The sequence below is a fragment of the Blastomyces gilchristii genome (genome assembly GCF_000003855.2).
Source record: "Blastomyces gilchristii SLH14081 genomic scaffold supercont1.4, whole genome shotgun sequence".
Taxonomy (NCBI): Eukaryota; Fungi; Ascomycota; class Eurotiomycetes; order Onygenales; family Ajellomycetaceae; genus Blastomyces; species Blastomyces gilchristii.
The window spans coordinates 979284-993520 of NW_003101679.1; the positions used below are offsets into that span (position 1 = coordinate 979284).

The following is a 14237-nucleotide window of genomic DNA, read 5'->3' on the forward strand; positions in this document are numbered from 1 at the left end:
TATTGAGTATATTTTTTAAAGTTCAAGAATGAGGCTGTTCAATACTTTGAGTTGTAACTCAGATTCATAAGTAATCTCAGATATACAGTCTCTGCTTTTCTACAGACTGATATTGATGATGTTTTCTGATTCACACATATGCACACAGTTATGAATTCATATAGTATTAAATGAGAATCAACAGCATCACATTCATCACATCAGAATGATGTTTTCAAACATGTCTCAGTGGCTGAATGGTTAATGCAGCCACCCGGTAGCGCCTTGGCGTGGGAAACCAGGGCGTGTGGGTTCGAAACCCGCAGGGGATATATTAAATCCGGAACCCAAGCACCTCAGGTTCCTAATAAATACAGAGGTGTACAAATCGCTTCAATAAAATTGCTCTATGTTCCTGGGCTGGGAAGTTATTATCGTATGTATTTAATTGTCACTCCTTTGTATTTCCTATGTTCTTGTTATCTTGGCGTGGTCTCAACACCTGTATTTCCTCCTGTATAACCAACACTTGGCCTGTATTTAACATCACGCAAGGACTCATCATAAGCTCCGCTTGCATATGAGTATAATGAAAGAATAATAATAATAATAATAATAATAATAATGTTTTCAAACATGAGATTTATACTATTATAAGACAGATTAGAGCTGCTTTTTTGAAAGATAATCTCTTTAAGAAGTTCTGAACAGATATTCTAGAGACAGTGATTGTAATAATTAATAATACTCTTATATCTACAGTTCTTTATAACTTGAAATTTTGATCCTCTACTACAGAGATCTCTGTGATTTCAAGTTCATATAAGATTTCTTAATGTGCACTTATAAATACCCTGCTGAATGTGAGACATTTTCACTGATTAAGTGCAGAGATTTTTATTCACTTATATGAATTTCAGCAGTCTGTGAATAAGCTCTCTTCACATGCTGATTTGTATCATATTATTGAATTCAGTGATATATCAATATATTGTCTATGACATTCTAAATCTGATAAGATTATTGTTAGTAGTAATGTGAGATTTCTAATCACTGAAAAATCAGAACTGATTGTCACATCTGTGACATCTATTAATAATACTGATAAATCAGAACCTGATATTCATCTGATTGATAATGAAGATACTCTCAATATTAATAATTCAAATTTCATATAGTTGCAGCCTGTGAAATCACTGACTACATACACTTTAAGTCTTATTATAAGTAATCTCTCGAAGTTCTATAAGAATGCTATATCACAGTCAGAGAGAGTAGAAGATTATTGAAAGAAGTTTATATAACATGAGATTATTAATCTGAAGAGATATAATATATAAAGTTTGATTTCTAGATCTGATATCTTGAGAGATAAACTGATTACTTCAGGTCATTAAGTGTTTCTTAAGAAAGATAGACTCACAGACCTGAATACTGATTCTGATAATATTTTTAGAAAATCATGTTAAGTGATTTATAATAACTGACTTAAGAAGAATTCTAGAGAAGAGATCTACACTTCTGTTATCACTGATACTGTCAATTGTATTCTTTTTATAATAGCAGTACTACACAGTTGAATACTCTGTTAAGTGAATATAGTGATAATATATCTTCATAAGCATCTCACTAAGAAGATCTATATGAGATAATTTATCAGATTTGAGACAGATTCATCAAAAACACTTGTCTGTGCAGTTAAGAGTAGTCTATATAGTTTGAACTCTGCAGTGAAGATCTGATATAATTACTTAACAGCTCTATTAAGTAATCTTGAATTTACAGTTAGCACTCATGATTCAGTACTCTGATATTATATATTCAGATATCATCTCTATATGATAATCTACATTGACAATCTTAACATTATATCTGAAGCTTCTGAGAATGCTGATTGACTAGTGAGTATACTTAGTAAGAAATTGAAAGTCAAGAATCTACATCAGTCAATCAAGTATTTAAGTATGAAGATTAATTATTCAGATAAGAGAATTAATTTGATATATTATCAATATATTAAATATCTTATTAAAGATTTCTATCTTGATGATACAGCTGTTATCAGAACATCAATGAAGAATGAATTTTATATTAATAATTTCTCTATATCTGAGAAAGAGACTGATTTCACAATTCAGTGATATTAATATAATATGAGTTGTTTATAATATCTTGTAGTTAAAACATGTTCTGATATCACTTATACTGTCTTACTACTTATTCAATAGAATGTTAACTCAACATCTCAATATTAAAAGACTCTATTACATATTATATATTATTTGAAAGAGATTATAAATCTGAGTATTTTCTACAGATATGATCTGTATGAGAAGTCTGTTTCTTTCACTTCTATCAATCTTTTCATTTCTACTGATCTTTTTATTATCTCTGATTTTCTCAATGATTTCTACCTACTCTTCAGCTACTCAGATTCTGATTGAGCCAGTCTCTTGAATAGTGATAGAAAATCAATATTCAGCTATGTTTTTAAGCTCACAGATGATCTGATTTCATGATATTCAGCAAAGCAATCTTGTGTATCTCTAAGTTTCAATGAGACTGAATATATGACTCTTAGTAAGACAGTCTATGAGACAATATAAATTCAGAATCTCATGATTAAGCTTGACTTTATCACTATATCTCTGATATGAATTCTCACTGATAATAAGAGTGTCATAGATCTTACAAAGATAGCAGTTATTACAGTCTGAAGTAAGCACATTGATATGTGTTTTCATTTTTCACATTGACAGTTAAATCAGAAAGTCATTGATTTAGAATACATTCTCATCACTCAGATAATGATGAATGAACTCACTAAACTTCTAAACACTGTGACACTTGTATAATTCATGATTTTGCTAGGTCTTACAGACATAAAAGTTGGGAATGTTTAATTTTACATTTGTATTTGATTTTGACAGACTATCTTGGTGATTTGGGTGTTTTTGTATGTGATTCTTGTTATCTCAAGAGGGGGTGTTGGCCCTTACGGCTGTTGCGGTTAGCGATCCCACTAGATCACGTGACCCACCACTATATTATGTTCTTGTAGATAGATCTATCAATACACAACCTTCAACTATTCTACAGATAAGAAATATAGTAGTAATACGATGTTGGTGGCGTTCAGTAGTGTATGACCTCTTTTTCCTGACAATTTCGTACTTGGCACCGAGAACGTCATTTATCACGTGATGAAAGACTAGTTTGATTTGGCACTTAATTGTAGGCTAACTACTGGGGCAAAAGAGCTCAGTCACCACCAGCGCATGCTGGTAGAAGGGCCGATCAACCCGGGCCAACACTAATGCCCCTCCAAAAAAAATAATTCAACAACCTCATCGAAAGTTCACAATAACATATCAAGGTTCGCACTTCATCATTTGCCTAGATCCTCAAAATTTAAACTTGATTCTGAAATAAAAAACGTGTGCTTGTCTTCCTAGCCTTCTTATTCAATACTGATTGTTTCTGAATATACAAATACTGATTGCATTCACCCGAGTATGCAATGAGTTAGCGCCATGCCACACACCAGTTCTATCAACTATCTACCGCTTCCGAGCTGGCTAGAAGCCTCTGTCGAAGAAGCATAAAGCACAACTTTCAACACAGTGGTCTCTGATTCACAAAGATGAGCTTTTGAATTTGAACTACCTGGGAAGTTATATGGTGGAAGGATTAGTAAGCCAGATCACGTGACCTGACACCCCCACTCACCAGAGTAACTATACACGATGCTACATACAAAATTCGCCTTCAAATCAAGTACAGGTACAAAAAATGACTGGAAAATGTGTAGTAATGAAAAATCAGCCATGAGATTCATCATTTTTTATCCCTCTATCTCCCTATCTCTTTTATCTTAATATTCTCCTTTCAATGTGTATATTTCATCATTTCAAGTGGTTTAGTAAGCCCATCCGCCGCGTTCTCGGCAGATGAAATGTATCAGATAGATATCTGGTTCTTGCGGACAAGATCCTGAAGAATGTGGAAATGAACCTCTATATGCTTCGAGCGGCGCGGAATTGCTTCGGAAGAGGATAGCTCTATGGTGGACTTATTATCGGCATGGATTGTATAAGTGGTCCTGCTGCAGTTTTGCAGGCAGAGCCTGCCACAGTTGTGGGTGACGCCGCAATGTCAAGCCACGGAAGGGCTCTGCGATGTCTTTACGGCGCTCCAATTTTAGGATGTTTGACACACCCTGAACACTGCTGGTTGAGCTCATATAATGCTCAAAGAATATTCGTGGGTTGCCCCCATGGCCGGCCATCTGCATCAACTCCTCCATCGAATGCCCGTTTTCTATCCGTCAGTCAGCAAACAATGAGCCTATATCCTGAACTTTCAGTTAGCTCGGGCAGTGGACTACTCACCATTTGTTCGGACTAGGCCCTCTGCCCGCATATCATGGACGCTGATCAATTTTTCATACCCTGCACGGCGGCCCAGCTTCGCAAGCCCTTTATCCGCCCAGGTTGCCGTAAGGATCTCACCGGTCAGGCCACTGTCCCTCCCCAGGCGGTGGCTCTAGGGCAAATATCTCATCTGCGGTCTTAAAGTCGCGGAAGAGTCCCCGCGCAAGGCAAATTGCTAGAGGCTCAAGGACTGGGTTCAGGAACAATGGGAGACGCCCTACATCTTCCTGCATGGGATGCCGCGGCCTATGTTGCAACACAGGTCATGTCAACCAGGAGCGTACCCGATCAGGGTTCTGGTAGGGACTAACTGCTTGTTTTCCTTCTTGCGCATGTTCTTTGCATCTCTTTTTGGCCGAATTATGATTTCAGCTTGACTCTTGGAATTGTTAATAACCAGGAACGTCATATCCTAGCTCCCAGTTGGGTTCTTTCAGCCTGTGCTCAGCAGTGGTCAGGAACGGAACGCAACACGCACCTGAGGGACACGGAGACCTCGGCCTGAACCCCGCCGCGCTGTCGACTCGAGGTACTCGCCCACCCGAGCGGTTGAATACATACACATCTTGAGGAACGCCGAGAAATACACCCGGTATATTGGGAATGGAAACTCGTACCAATCATTCTTCCATAGCTGCTGAATCAGGTTTCTAAAATGGTTCAATGTAACAAAGTCTCTCGCGGAGATATCACGATTGATAGCGGCATGTAGGTGTAATTCTTGGGCAATGAACTATATATATAAACAAGTTAGCTCTTCGCTTCTTTCTAGAAAGCAAGGGATTAGGTACTGATAGGGGCAACTACCATAGAGCCAGAGCTGGTCACAGGGGATGGCAGCTTCTCTTTTCTGCGGGCCCATTCAGCCGTGAATTGCTTCCACAACAGCAAAATGTACGTGTCCTTTGGACCCTTGGGGCTCCGTCCACGGGCCATCTTTGCAAGAAATATGATGAACTTCTTCTTTTTCTCCTCATCAAAGATGTCACATTTGTAGTTTTGATTGTACCTACAATTTGGAACACTCAGCTTTTGGGGAACATTGAAGCATAAACCAACAAGAGACACTCACCGCTCTCAAATTTTCCAGACATTTTGATAGTGACGATTTGTGGAATCCTCTAACTTTTTAAGCACCCTTTCTCCACTGACTTGAGTACTGTTGGCATCAAAGCCGGCTTCAATGGCCCGTCGCACCCTTTCTTCAGGAGTGAGCTTCTTTCCCATTGCAATGAATCCGTACACCGTAAGCGGAAGGAGAACGTATGATAAACAATAGATGGCACCCCTGTGGGATGCCCAAAGCAGGCCGGAACAGGCAAAAAGAGTCAGAGATAATAAGCGGTGCAGTATGGTCAAGGACATACACACAATAAAGTGACAGGAATGACAGTGAGAGAATGAGAAAAGGGAGTGGAAGGGGCCAGAGACCCCTTTCAGCACAGGCGAGTTCACCCGCCCCTGCTGGCCAACCGAGTAGAAACATGTCCATCGCGTAAACTTGACAGAATTGAAGATGCTGCCTTCCTAGCAGGTGACCGGTCGGGAACGGTGAGGTGATTGAAGACAGGGAGGCGGTGGTGAGAAGGGTGAGGAGAGGGTGAGGATAAAGCAGCGATGCCTGGCGGCCTAATCCAGAAGAGGGATTGTGAAATCTCCGGAAAACTACCTCGGTAGTCTAGTTCTGGAGTCAATTCCTCACATCCAAAAAACTCGGCTACGCTTTCTACCATCTCCTACAATCGGCTTTTTTCCATTCTTCTTCCTACTTCCCCCGTATATGTCCCTAAACCCACTAATAAATGATCTCGGCTCTGGGTCCGCAGGACCTCCAGCATCGTTACCCTTGACAGGATCACGAGGAGCAATCATATTACGCGTATGCCAACGAAGTGAATCGTCGCGAATCGTCCCTGGTTCGCCGAGGGATAACTTACCAAACTGATCATTCTTCGTCGGGGCTCCTTGCTCTCGACTACCCTGCTCACCGTAGAGGTTATTTTCGTAACCGGTTGGCGAATCACGGTCGCCGGCTTCATTACGGAATGGCGGAGCTGGTGTGGACTGACTAGGTCCGGCTTCTGGGCTTCCATAAGACTGCTTAGCATAACGTCTCAGCCTTGGATATCCTTGGCCTCCCCATTGTTCATCCCCTGCCTGGGTATCCTCTGGGAGCCGGTGCAATGTTGTTGGTCGCGAATATATGCTTTCGCTGTAAGTTCGCTGCTGTAAGGAAGGTCTGCCAAATACGTGATCGCGAGAGTCGACATCGTCAAATTCAGCATTGGGCGGTTCTAGATGCTCGTCAATTGCAGTGCAAGTCTCGATATGGGTTGAACCAATATTTGGGTCCTCCTCTACCAGTTTGTTCCGACAGTTCTTCGGTGCGTATAATTCAGCATTCTCATTTTTTCCCGCCCTGTTAGCTCCCGAGGAGGGTAACCTCGACAAGATTTCCGGAAGTGTAGTCGACATTGACCTTCGGACATTCGACACATGAAGCTTAAGCCTGCGCTCGTTGTTTAAATGGTCATTTAGCTTATCCCGCGCCGAGTAAGATCGAAGTGGGACCTGATCAACGAGACCCAGGTTTTGTCGATCAAGAAGTGCCCAACGATTTAGCATGGTGCTAATATTATCGTCTGAATCCTGCGTTGCATCGGCGGGTGTATGACTACTCATACTTGGCCTGGCGACAAAGTTTGGAGTAAGCCGATCGCTAACATTTCCGGTTTTCACCGGCCAGGGTGAAGCCCACGATGTCATCGAGCTGGGCTGACTGGCACATGACGAGCTCGTAGGGCTGTAACTTGATTCAGTTTGCCGGTCCTGATGTACCTGTCTAGATGTCTGCGTCGAAGACTCTTTATATTGACTAGTAGGAGACTGTTCATGTCGAGAAACGGGCGCAGTACCCCCCACTTTCGTTATTCCGAGTTGCCCTTCTTGCCTCTCCCGAATTTGAGTATATGGTTCAGTTGGAGACCGGATCGCGCAGCGTGTTGTATCATCCTCCCCACTAGGTTGAGAAGGGTAATCATCCCGCGTCCGACGCCGTAAACTTCCGTTTCGCAAATCCACTAAAAAAATTTCATCAGCCGTCAGGTTTTGTAGATTTCCTGGAACACCGTTGTTCCCGACGACTTGGAAGGTATCGAGATACCTATTATCGTTGGGGAATTGAGCGTACTCGTCGATTATAGACGCAACAGAGATCGATGAACGGCCTCGTTGTTCCTCCCGGCCACTAGCTGAAGCACGGGCATAAAGGCTCATAGGATCAGGTTTAGGGCGTTCCCAGCTTAGCTGGGGGATCCTTGGAGCCATGGTGGCTATTGGGGAATCAAGGGGTCGTGAGTTACTTTCTTCAACTGTCGTCCACTGACGAATTCCTCGAGGTTCATCGCGAATGTGAGGTTGGGCTAGTTGGCCATTTAAATTCAACGCGGATGAGCCCATACTACCCCTTATCCTTTCTGTCAAACGTGATTGATTGGCTGCTCCCGACAGCGTAAATGTGCCATGATCGTGCGCTGGAGGCGTTTGTTTTGTAAGCGTTTGGCTAACGATAGCCTCTCTGCATTGCCTACAGAACTTGCGACTCTTCCTTACACGACATATCGCTAGAGATAACATGACAGCGGCTATTGCTAGAATGATCAACAGAGCAAGAATCGGCAGGGGTACTTCTTTTGAACTAGAGCGTTCGCTAGCCACTACCACACTGCCCGTAGCTTCTGGGGGTCTGGATGATGTTGCTGTCACTGCTTGTTTTGACGATTCCGGCGCAGAAGTTGATGGCGTGGAACGTGACAGAGTAGAACTCGTTATTGTCGAAGTTGGCGTGAAACTTGCAGGCGTATAACTTGAGCGTGGATGACTTGATAAGAGTCCACTAGGAGAAGTAGTAGCAGTAATCGTGAGAGTAGTCGTGGCAAAGACAAAAAGGGTGGATTCAGCCCTTGCGGGCAACTTCTTAAGAGTGGAACGAGACGACGGGCTAGGTATAGGAGGGGATGAGGGGAGTTGGCCCGTGTCTGGGATCGATGTAAAAATATTACTATCCAAGAGATGTGGCGAGGTGCCTCTATCTGGCACGCAATCCGAAGTATCAACGACAATCAGGGTATCACAAGGGGCCATGATGTGTAAATAACTGCCCATTAAACACACGGAAAATAAAGAAATAACGAAATGCCCAAAAATTTGGTGGAAAGGAAAGAAGGCAAATACCTATCGAAAGAGACATTGCAAATGGGCCAGTGAACAATAAAGCAGCCATTATGAAGACATACAAAAGATGTGAATAGCACAGTTGCTGTTTATATAAAATCTAACACTGCAATATTTCAACAAGTGATTAATTGTGATATAATAACTCATGACTCAATCAAGCAAAAATATTGAAATATATACTTCTTTGTCATGAAACAGAATACACTCAACAATGAGTATGTTGTGTCTAAGTTCGATGGTGATAAAACAATGAATGAATGACAAATGAACTGTAAATCATATGTGCGCGTGAATTTTCTCCTTCAAAGAAAAGTTTAGAAAATACCTAACTCCTCTAGGCTCAAAAAGCAAAGAGTAGATAGAGACAAGACAAATGAGGATCAAGGACAACAAAGGAAACAAAAGAGCGGGTAACCATTAAGCTCATACTCACTGCCCCTGACTGCAATCTATGGGTATCAGAGAAATTTGCGGAATAGGGTTGTCAACTCAGTTATGCTCCATTTTGCTCGCTGTACTTCTTGAGGCTCTGCTGCTTGAGATCGTGCTCTAAAGCAGCAGACAGGGCTTCGAAGATCCATTGTGCTTCGTCTTTATCGCCAATCAGTGGACTCCTTGTACCAATCCAGCTCCAGTTGTTGTTCTGGACGTTCGGCTTTTCGACACCTACTGAAGTTCGGAGACCAATTCGGGGGTGGTCTATTCCTTGAATTTCTTCGATCTGGGAATGAGGAATATTTATATAGCTTGAGCATAATTCCATCTTCCCCACAAGTGATAGGTAGAAATACCATTCATCATACGTGTACCTTTTCGGGGGCTGGGCGTTTAAGTCTCGATATATTTTGCGAATTTCGCGAATGATAATGTATCGGCGCTGGTGTGGATTTGTGGTTGCCTCTTGTATATCTTTCACTCTAGATTCGTCCTTTGTGCTTAGTTCCCCATGTCCAGTAAACACTCTGGAAGTCGATGGGCTCGTTTGGTAGGCTGGAATGTTCTCGTTACGGTGGGCTCGAGAAATAGTGTGGTTCAAGAGCGCCCGTGGCGTTTGATAACTCAGCTCTCGCAGCTGTTGTAAAGGGGAAGCTATTACATCCTTGAAACTCGTCTCGCCAGGAAGAACAGTCAATTCACCAGCAAAATTGGTAGCATCCTCGACAAACTTTGCAATGGTACTCCCCATGCTGGAGAATAGTATCGTCATAGTAGGGATGGCAAGCAGGGACCAAAAAACCAAGAAAGGCTTTCCCCATGTGTCACCGGGTGTGAAATCCCCATAGCCGATTGTAAGGAGCGACGTATAGGCGAAGTATAAAGACTCGAAATATGACCAGTTTTGGGCTTGTTCAGCAAGAAAAAATGCGAGCGCACCAAGGAGCCACAGTGCCATCCAGGCGCATACAGCAACACCAAGCAAAAACCACTTTATTTTGAATGAAGCAACTTTATGTATCTGGCGCATAAGGTAAAACTCCGCTTCCTGCCTCTGGCTTTCAGAAAGCTGAGATGGATCGGAAATTGGTGGAAGCTTAATCCCACTCACTCTTCCCGTCCCTTGTCTGACTTGGTCTGCGATTCGTTTCCTGGTCAGTTCCGTCCGTCTGGCAATTATCGCGTTTTTCCCGCGTTCTATCATCAGATCTCTTATCGATGTAACAACTAATGCTAGGGTCAAGATCCCCCCGACAGCGTAAGGGAATAATAGACTCCGACCAGTATGAGTCTTGGGGGCTATGTCTCCAAAACCATCTGTAAGTAGAGTGACATCTGCCCAGTATACAGCGTCAAGGTAGGCCCACTCTTCGACGTGAGCAAATATTGCAGCACCACCTAGCAAATAAACTAACCAGGTGATAGTCTGCAGCATTAGAGATCTCTGGTTTGTGGTGAGACGAAACTCTTTGCTGTAATGTTTTCTCTGTGCCCCAAAAACGGTCACAACCATGAGTGAAGAGACCAGAAAATAGATGGCTGCGGCTATAATTGCATAGTAATAAGCTTGAGTCATCCGGTGGGTGGTCGTGTCCGTACGATGGCGGAGAAGAGCTGCCAGGCAAATAAGCAGACCTGAAGAAATGTACCATCCTCCGATCGTAATGGGTTGGGCAATTGGGAAAGGTAATCGCCTGGCCATGTTCAGCAAGAGAGAAAAGTTGGATACTAATGCAAAGCCGAGAGAAATTGAGTTGATAACGACCGCCCTAGGGAGAGTCATTTATTGAATTAGCAAAAGAAACTCGAGCAAAATATGTAAACAGTGCAACGTTGATACAACCATTTAGGATCCGGTACGGGTTCAGCATCTTCGAGCGACCCTCCAAGGGGGATTTTGACCCGCCATCGATCTGCAAGAGAACATATGCTAAATGCGCTTGCGGTTGGGCCGAAAGTTCCCTGATATTGTTTATTAGCATACGACTCACGTAGAAAAATGAGGTCCGAACGCCCAAAGGTTGGATCGCGGTATAACCTCCAATGCTTAAATAGAGGAACACATACCGCTAGCAACGGAAACGCAGTACTCGCCAACCACCACCGGGTCTCTAAAGGGCAAGTCTCGTCATCCTCAGGGTCGTTCGGGGCGACATGTTCTTCAAGAATTGTGCTTTCATACGCAGGTGACTCTCTTCTTAACGAGGGAGTATGTGAAGCATGGTTTCCGTTGTCCATTTCAAAGCTCAAAAGAGCCGATACACAAGAAAAGTTGAGCAGGGATGGTGACCGCAACGGTACTATCTACTCCTCTGTGCTTGGAAGGTTATGGCAGCAGCATTTGAAAGGCTTGAAATTGCATACATCCAGCACATAGTTTCACTATCTGTCGCAGCCTTGAAACTGAGTCGGTGGCCTTCTCGAGGAGTCAATGTTCGACAGACGCCTCTTGAGGGCGATGGGATTTGGATCGGTAGAGGGATTGCTGTTGGTTCTACACAAGCCCTTATTCCCACGTGGCCCACTCACACATATATCAGCTGCCGCTAGCCACTAGATCGATCAAAACAACCAACCATGTTCAACCTCTCTCACAGATTGTTGGACGTCTGAGTGGTTGTATTGGTGTAACTAGCTATCTAGTGGCCATATGTAGTGTGCGGGACGCTAGTCCGTACTAGGAAGCCTAGGGCTCCCACAATAGATGCTTAGGTGAACTACTTGTCGAACTAGTCTTACCTAGGTAGTCTACCTGACGTCATTAGTCATTATCTAGTCGCTCTACGCTCTAATAAAAACAACATCTTTCGAACCTAGTTGACAGTATAACAACAAAGGAGGTATCTAACCAGGTAAATAGATTTCGCGTGAGAAAGAAAAAGAACCTAAAGACTACAGTTCGGACTTATTTGACCTAAAATAAACACCAAGAGAGCGCCACATTTAGACCAAAAGCTAGCACGATTTGAAACTAGAGGTTAAATAAAAACAGGCCCAAAGCCCAACCCAGCTTGCCCGGAACTCCTCCACTTAGAAACAATACGATTGGGGTTATCTCAGTTTTGAGCAAGAATGCTTCGTCCTCCATCGGCCGTGACCCGTTTGCGGATTCTCACCCGGACATATCGCGGTCCTAACTCTCTAATTCTCAATGCTTTCAACGCGGCTACCCCGTGCGGCGGCTCAGGCTCACCTGGTGATGGCGTGGATTCTTCCAATGCTTCATCTGATACGATATCAAGTATCGCGCCTGGACAAAATACCAAAGCCTCGCCAGTTTTTAGAGTCACGATTCTGGAAAATAAGTTATCGGGGCCATATTTCGGCTTGTTATTATCGTCAATCGCTGCACCAGCGAGATGCCCTCGTAGTGTTGTGAACCAAGCAGGTGAACTAAAACGGTGGACAATGGTTACGTTGCACAGGTCCAGTAAACTGGGCGATAGCGTGGGCTCCTGGGTTGCGATAATGACCCGTGTAGCTAGATGTCTTTGCTGGCGGATCAGTGACAGCAGGGTGTCTGTTAGGTTCCCGCCTTCACGGCTGTTTGTTGTCAAGAACTAAATCTAAGGATTAGGATTATGTTGCCATAAACTGAGCACGAAGGAAAATGAGAAACAAGGGGGGAAATGGAGAAAGTTGTTCTAACCTTATGAGCTTCGTCCAATGCCACGACGCGCCCGCTCTCATTCCGCCGCTCCATGAAAATGTTCAGGCAGATATTGAAAAGCGAGCACGCATCGTTTTCGTCCACAAATGGGCAACTCAGGTCAATGATTGTCAAAGATCCCGGCGGAAAGTCCCAGATGTTTTTCCCCTGCCTTCCCTTCCCCACTGCAAGCCCTCGGGCTGGCTTTTTATAAGTCTTTTCGAGAAACGATTCGAGCAAATTGAGCCGCATATTCAGCGGTCCTAGTTGGCCTTTATTCAGGTTCTCAGCGACGTAGAGACGCTTTTTAAAAGCATTGAAATTTATCCCCCGTGGACCAAGCGCCTCTGCAGCCATTTCTCTCAGGACTTTCGTAACGACCTGAAAAACAATTTCATTGTTAGAACGGTTGTGGAAATATTTTGTGATCAGCGTCACCAGAAATAATCATTGGCTCGGTAGAGAAGAGAATTACCTCCATATAAAGTGGAGGCGCCCCTTCACCACTAACCGCCATCAAATCCTTCATCATCCCCAACGTTAACTGGTCCTCACGGAAATACAAACTGGAAACTTTAGGCTTTGGAGCCCCATCCGCCAACCCCGGCATATTCGCATAGAGTCTCTCCATATGGCCAAAGTTGCTAGGCGCAACAAGCACACGGACCGGAACCTTGGACGAAAGATACGCCGCCTCACATAGCTGGCCCGTGTTCACGCCCGTGAACTTATCGTAGTGCAATACAAGGCCGGTGAGAGGGGATGACAGCGTCCCCGTCTCGGACGGATGGAGTAGTGCATTCTCAAGCATGCATGAGAGCGTATGGCTCTTCCCGCTTCCCTGACTGCCGCAGATAAATGTCGACCACGGCGCGTTGATATTGGCATACACCAGATTGGTCGATCGTCTGATATGGGTTTCTGAGGTGGCTTCCCCTTCGGATCTGCCGTATGTCTCTGTCCGCATGCCCATCAAGGCATACTGGGGCAACGCGTCCTGCTGCGCCTGAATTTGCATGGCCATCTGAACGCCAGAAGAAAAGAGAGGTGTTGTGCGGATCTCTTCTAGGCGCGCGACATTTTCTTCGCCGTTGTTGTTGGCTCCCAAATTGTCGTCGTCCTCAATTAAAGCCAGGTGGCTTGTCAAGTCCGCAATGGCGACCATCCTTCCGAGGTTGGGGGTATTTTTCTTCTTGTGCGCCTTGGATTTTTTTGATTTCCGCTTCTGAAGAGGCAGTTGAATTTTGTCCTCTGTGTTTTGGAGCTTCATAATTGCAGAATGGACTTCTCCGCGCCTACTTTTATAAGTTTAACAGTCGATGGATAGATATGATGGTGGTTTCTGGAGGCCTCAAAATCAGACCATTTGGCAAACGCCGGGTTTGAAACTTTTTCCAGGAAAACGATAGAACCAGTTTCCATGAGACAACCAAACATTCAAAAATAAAAAAAACAAAAAATAAACAAACAAAAAAAAAAAAAAAAAAGGAATATGATGATTAACA

The 14237-nt window shown here is 43.7% G+C and overlaps 3 protein-coding genes and 1 pseudogene across 4 annotated transcripts; 1 reads left to right on the forward strand and 3 right to left on the reverse strand.

Moving 5' to 3' along the window:
* Nucleotides 1-222: 222 nt before the first annotated feature.
* On the forward strand, nt 223-311 carry BDBG_16649 (annotated as a pseudogene). The gene has a single exon. The product of its transcript is annotated as a tRNA-OTHER (tRNA).
* A 3465-nt stretch (nt 312-3776) lies between these two features.
* BDBG_16650 (uncharacterized protein) lies at nt 3777-8555 on the reverse strand (the record flags this gene model as incomplete). Its single annotated transcript, XM_031724558.1, has 8 exons — nt 3777-4299; nt 4371-4524; nt 4634-4658; nt 4724-4824; nt 4891-5145; nt 5220-5421; nt 5886-6090; nt 6209-8555. 8 exons carry the CDS (start codon nt 8553-8555, stop codon nt 4055-4057), a joined length of 3534 nt encoding a protein of 1177 aa, XP_031577282.1. The 3' UTR covers nt 3777-4054.
* A 586-nt stretch (nt 8556-9141) lies between these two features.
* BDBG_02741 (potassium channel protein) lies at nt 9142-11321 on the reverse strand (the record flags this gene model as incomplete). Its single annotated transcript, XM_031720933.1, has 3 exons — nt 9142-10852; nt 10927-11045; nt 11151-11321. 3 exons carry the CDS (start codon nt 11319-11321, stop codon nt 9142-9144), a joined length of 2001 nt encoding a protein of 666 aa, XP_031577283.1.
* A 559-nt stretch (nt 11322-11880) lies between these two features.
* Nucleotides 11881-14174, reverse strand: BDBG_02742 (uncharacterized protein). Its single transcript, XM_002626519.2, has 3 exons — nt 13208-14174; nt 12733-13113; nt 11881-12643 (listed from the first exon to the last, which is right to left on the reverse strand). The coding sequence occupies exons 1-3, from the start codon at nt 14000-14002 to the stop codon at nt 12140-12142; spliced, it is 1680 nt and encodes a 559-aa protein (XP_002626565.1). The 5' UTR covers nt 14003-14174; the 3' UTR covers nt 11881-12139.
* Between the last annotated feature and the right edge of the window lie 63 nt (nt 14175-14237).

Coding starts and splice junctions, on each gene's coding strand:
- BDBG_02742 (XM_002626519.2), bottom strand. CDS start 14,002: ATGAAGCTCCAAAACACAGAGGACAAAATTCAACTGCCTCTTCAGAAG. Junction 13,114..13,207: donor CGCCTCCACTTTATATGGAG/GTAATTCTCTTC, acceptor ATTGTTTTTCAG/GTCGTTACGAAAGTCCTGAG. Junction 12,644..12,732: donor CATTGGACGAAGCTCATAAG/GTTAGAACAACT, acceptor CCTTAGATTTAG/TTCTTGACAACAAACAGCCG.